The sequence below is a fragment of the Xiphophorus hellerii genome, chromosome 4 (assembly GCF_003331165.1).
Source record: "Xiphophorus hellerii strain 12219 chromosome 4, Xiphophorus_hellerii-4.1, whole genome shotgun sequence".
NCBI classification, from domain to species: Eukaryota; Metazoa; Chordata; class Actinopteri; order Cyprinodontiformes; family Poeciliidae; genus Xiphophorus; species Xiphophorus hellerii.
In genome coordinates this window covers 25,675,901-25,681,900 of record NC_045675.1, presented here as the reverse complement: position 1 = coordinate 25,681,900, position 6,000 = coordinate 25,675,901, and the positions used below count along the sequence as shown (strand labels likewise).

Below are 6,000 nucleotides of genomic sequence, written 5' to 3'. Positions count from 1 at the left end.
GAATAACATAAAGATTAAAATCAATACTCCCGCCTAATAAACTGTTAAAAATGCTACATGTAAATTGTGATTTCTCCAACTGTAAAAACTCAGCTACAGTTGTTAATTATGTTAATCATTGTTTAACAAAAAATCAGTGGAAAATTCAGCATAAACGTAAGAAAAAGACAAGTTAACTTGTACTGTTTTTAGTGCTTTAAAAGAATGTCTGCTTCAATTACTAACAGGTGAGATTCTCGCATAATTAGGTAATGCTGATGAATTATAAATGGAGATTCATCGGACACTTTAAATCGGAAAATGTGCAACTTTAACTTGGAGTAAGAGTATTTTTGTTTACAATATTTTTCCCATATAATGTCTGCTTCTGCTTTATATGAAACATAGAAAAGAGCACATGTGCGACTATGGTTTTATTTCACTTTTTTACGTAAATGTGCCTTTTTCTTTCTCTTTCTATGAAAATAAATCCAGTTGTGCAGGCAGTTACACAATAAGATCACTAGATGGCGGCAACCTGTTACAAATGGTCTGTATTTGATCCACAGACGCCAGATGGTCAAAACTATGGAGGACCAAAACTGACATAATAAGAAATAAAAGCATACATACATATTTAGTTTTTCCTTGTCCTTACACATGAGTTTCCGTCAAGAAATGTATATATTTTCTTTTTCATTTCCCCTAAACATGCGTTTTGTCAAGAAAAGTAGATATTTTGTTTTCTCTTTTCCTTATGCAAGCCCTCCTTCTTTTGTCATTGCCGCCTCTCCTTTTTCTGTTTGTCCTTTTTCTTATTGTCTTTTTTCTGCTTGCCCTTTTTTTTTGTTTTTCCGTGTGCGTCTTTATATTAATGAGGAGAGCTGCCTTCTATGTCTACCTCCTCTACTATTGGCCAGTAGAGCTTTGGATCCAACGTCACTGCATAAGACGTTGTGGGGCGTTTACGTCTCGCGCAGTCGCTCGGTGCCATCTTTACAGGCCACAGACCAAAACAAACTTTATCCCGGTGTTTTTATTGTGTTACACACCGCAGTGAAGTTAGTTTCGAGTTGAATATTGGATATTTCGATATCCGCCAAGCAAGTGGCGTTTAGCTCAAGGTTGGTCCGATTTATGAACGCTAATTTTGGCCAGCCGTTCTCGAGCTCCCTCCTCAAACGCTCGGAGGTTCACTTGGGGACTGTCAACAAATTTCCAAACCAAACGTTAATAAATACCTTGCCTTGTGACCAACGGATACAAAAACGTGGTAATTCATGCTTTTACATGAGGCACACTACCCTCTATTCAAATGTCAAGTCATACTCAATATTTTAAATAATTTTAATATTAAATAATATAATGTTTTCTTCAATAGCTTCCATACATACATTGAATACAGATGTTGTGATTTCTTTGAGCAGAGGCTCACATGTGGTGGTAATATTTGAGACATGGTGGTTTCTACAGTTGTGCAGGTCACCACCTTTTCCACCAACTGCCTGCAGATTATGCGTTTTCCTTCCACACCTTGTAGCATGGAGTGAACTGGAATTGTGGTATTTTTCCAGGATCCCTAGAAATCCGTCACAGTTCATTCACCCCAATGGCCCAATTAGTAAGTTTAAAACAATTTACTGCCTCGTGAATGTTCCTTCTAAACGACTTAAATTTTAAGTATTGTCAGTGAAACGAAAAGGAAATAACCAATGAGTGGAGTAATAATGAACATCCCCATCTCTTTATAAATTCTTTATCTTAGCTTAAAATAATACTTAGCATTCATGACATTTATGACCTAGATAATGTATATTTTCTCTGTACTGTCTCCTGCAATTTAAAGACACTCTGCCTCCATCCAAAAATTGCACACACACACACACACACACACACACACACAGGAAATTCTATTGTTCCAGATAGGAAATGCTGTGACTGGGGGGGGGTCAAATGACAACGAGGTTGAGGAAAGACACCACCAAATGAAAATTTAAGTGTACATGGTACAACAGGAGGGAAAAAAATCCCAATGAGAATGAGTAGATATCTCATAGCATTGCTGAGTTTGGTGTTTAAGCGTTTAGACATTTACACACAAACTCGTAACAACTTTTATAGATCCACAACAACAAAGCCAGTATTGTGGGCTGCAGGCACAATAAAGAAGTGTGGGAGGATGAGCCATGGAAACGGTGTAGGAATCTTGCCTTGTCTCTAGTGCCCTTTTTTTCAGACAGTATGATAAAGATGTGTTACTCTGCAAGAGAAGCTGTTTGCTTTTTTGTTACTACACTCTTTTCCTATTGGGGAAAATCCAAATATTGTCCAAAAGCAGCAGAGAACTAACTTTAACTTTAAGTGTAAAACTTTGATTCTGTCTTAACAAAATACACCGTGTTGTTCCAATTTATTATGCAAATTGGATTTAAGTGTCTAAAAGATTACATTTTTTGTTGTGCTATTAAATTTATAGATGGTATTGTGTGTCAGGGCTCTTTGAATCACTATAATTAATTTCAGAGAGCTGGCTGATTAGTTTGTCTGGTGAGTTCAATTAAAGGAAATCTACTGAAGAAGGATGTTCCACATTATTAAGCAGGCCACAGGTTTCAAGCAATATGGGAAAGAGAAAGGATCTCTGCTGACGAAAATCATCAGATAGTGTAGTGCTGTATGACAAGGTATGAAAACATTAAATACTGTATTTAACAAAAACTGAAGCGTTATCATCGTACTGTGACGAGATTTGTGGCTGATTCAGAACAAAGATGGGTTTGTACAGATAAAGGCAGAATGAGGAAGGTTTCTGTTAGACAAATTCATTGGATTAAGAGAGCAGCTGTTAAAATGCCCTTACAAAGCAGCAAACAGTTATTTGAAGCTGCTGGTGCCTCTGGAACCTCAAGGTGGAGGATCCTCCAGAGGCATGCGGTGCATGAACCTACTATTGGGCCCCTAACCAGAGCTCACAAGCAGAAACGGTCGCAGTGGGCCCAGCCGTACATGAAGATTAATTTTCAAACAGACTTGTTCACTGATGACTGCAGTGCAACCCTGGATGGTCCAGATGGACGCAGTAGTGGATTGGTGGTGGACGGCCACCACGTCCCAACACGGCTGTGACATCAGCAAGGAGGTGGTGGAGTCATGCTTTGGGCTGAAATCATGGGGAGAGAATCATTGGTCGGCCCCTTCAGAGTCCATGAAGGTTTGAAAATGACCTCAGCAAAGTATATAGACTTTCTGACTGATCACTTTCTTTCATGGTTCAAAAAGAAGAGCCGTACCTTCAGCAGCAAAATCATCTTCATCATGACAATGCACCATCTCATGCTGCAAGGAATACCACTGTGTCATTGGCTGCTATGGGCATAAAGGGGAGAAACTCATGGTGTGGTCACCATCCTCCTCTGACCTCAATCCTATTGAGAACCTTTGGAGTTTCCTCAAGCAGAAGATCTGAGGGTAGAATGCAGTTCATATCAAACCAGCAGCTCTGGGAAGGTTTTCTGACATCCTGCAAAGAAATTCAAGCAGAAACTTTCCACAAACTCACAAGTTCAATGGATCAAGAATTATGCAGGTGATATCAAAGAAGGTCCTATGTTAAGATGTAACTCGGTCTGTTGAGATGTTTTGATTGAAATAGCTTTGGATTTTAGTACATGTGACCACTTAATGCTGCACATTCAAAGAATGACCGTTTGCAGTTCTTTATAATCTATAAAATGTTTAGAAAATCTGCTGTGCATAATAATTTGGAACAGTGCATTTTGAGTTTTATTTTTGAAAAAAATACTGTTCTCATGGGGAGCTTTGTTCAGTAAAATTTGATTTATACTGTAATAGTTCATGACTTGAAACTTATACTGAGCATCATTTGCATTTAAGAAAATCTGAGAAATTATCACTTGCATAATAATTTGGAACACGGTGTCGTAGTAACAATACTAGATTCTAGCAAAGCTGCTAAACAATGATTTTACATACATCCATTGCCTAAAGGTTCAAGTTTTAATCAAACAGCTCTCCATATCCAATCTTCAAGATCTATTGCACTGCAAACGATAGACACATTCCTGCTCATTTGAATAAAATACCTCAATATCTGGTTCCTGCAGAACTTGTTGACATGTTGAAGTAATTGAGGCATTTGATGTCTTGGAGCAGGAATCTATTTAAAAGTTGCAGGATAGTATTTTTCATGGACTGGTGTTGAATACCCTGCTAGAGATACTGGTGACTCTTGATTCTGGATGTGCATAGAACCACCTCCAATTGGGAATTGCGTTGAAATAATCCAACATCACACATTAAGGAGGTATTTACAAGAGGGAGTGTGCCGAGGATCTGTCTGTACTGGTACAAGATCCTTATGTGGTCACAACAAGCGAAAATTGATAAATCATCTCTTCTAAGTGCGACACCTGGATCCTCTGGTTTGGTCAAGGACTGATTTCCAAAAGAAGTCCCATCAATTTCCACTTGAGGACTATGACAGATGAGCAAACTTTCATTTAGACAGCAAAACGTTCAATTTCATGCTGAAGGTCAGAGCTGAAAGAAGTAAAGATGGGCCCCAGATGTTTTGGAAACCGCACATCCTCCTCTTAGAGAATACCCCTCCATGAACATCCTCGGCTAGATAAATTGACTTAATTTATTTGAAGGGCATTATTGTTAATTTAAAGACAACTTCCAAATGTGTTTCTGTGCCTTTTAAATCTTCTTCTTAACGTAAAAAGAACGCCACATTCATTTTCACCATTTGACATGCCTGAGTAGCAGACTGCGACACAGCGTCCAGCTCCCTCCCTCCTCCTCTGTTTCTGCAGTCTGCTCCCCGTCCCAGGCAGGCAGCCCTGCTCCCACCTCCTCCTGCAGCCCTTCCCCACTGCTCATCGATAAGCTGTATTAGCCCGTCGCTAATCATATCAGAGAGCGGGAAGAGCTGCGAGTGGCAGGCGGGCAGGCTTTGCGCGCATCATCCCTGTGTGGGTGGGTTTGTGAGTTAGCAGCTAGTGAGGGAGGAGGGGTGTATCCTAGCTGGGAGCTTTTCCCTGTTGTAGTAACCAGCCACACGCCGACTGCCAGCTATTACTTCACTGCAGCAGGAGTCGGCCCCTTCGCACTGAGTGAGCCAGACACACTAACCTGACTGTCCCCTCCTTTCTCTGCTCTCCCCTCTGCATATTCAGCAGAGCTGCCCTCCTCTCCTCCTCATCACTGTGCCACTCCTGCGGCGCTCTTCTTTGCTTGAAGGGGACGTTGGCCTGCTCCTCACCCACTGGTTCTGCATGACTGTCACAAAGGTAGGGAAGACTTCAATTCCAGATGTAACTTTGACTCTGTCTTAAAATTTATGCCAGATGTTATTGGTCATGGTTATGCTTTTTGTAGATGATAGAAGAAGAGCTTTTAAGTAGTGTTAAAGTTGAGCAAGGTTGCTGTTGCTGCCTCAACACTGCCGATGGGATCAGCTTACTGAAATATCTGTTGTTTTTAATGTGCATTAAAATGTCATTCTTGGCAAGTTGACACAACTGCTGGTGTGATCTAGATCTGCTGCTCTTTCTTGAGGAAAACAAATCAACTGACAGTCAGATGATTTGTTTGCCAACAGCGGCAGGAATCAAGTGTGTCCCTTTAGCGTGTTGCTTATAAATATGACAAACCCAGAAATCTAAATTATGGGTTCCCCACAAGGTAAATCATAAAAATTTCAGCCAATGGCTCTGATATTTGCTCAACTTTAAAGTGGGAGTTAGAATTAGGTATGCATTAATATGATTAGTTTCATGATGCATCCTCTGGGAATGTGTGTAAATAGTGCAGTGTCCACTCAAGGGGAACTTACCAATGTGCTCGGCTGTGTTTGTGTGGATATTAGTAGCCTGTCAGTGTGTGTGTGTTTTTGGTTGCAGTCTGTGCTTAACATGCAGCACCCAGATGAATCCTCTTAATCAATTACCCGGGAGGGAGAGAGGAAGACGCACACAGAGAGGAAACTGGCACACC

General features: G+C 40.5%; 1 protein-coding gene across 1 annotated transcript in view; it reads left to right on the top strand.

Moving 5' to 3' along the window:
- The first annotated feature begins 4,930 nt into the window (after positions 1-4,930).
- coro2ba (coronin, actin binding protein, 2Ba) overlaps positions 4,931-6,000 on the top strand; it is a 34,361-nt gene continuing 33,291 nt past the window's right edge. The window contains exon 1 of the mRNA XM_032560156.1: positions 4,931-5,294. Coding sequence (XP_032416047.1) covers positions 5,280-5,294 — 15 coding nt within the window. The 5' untranslated portion in view covers positions 4,931-5,279. The remainder of the gene's footprint in view (positions 5,295-6,000) is intronic.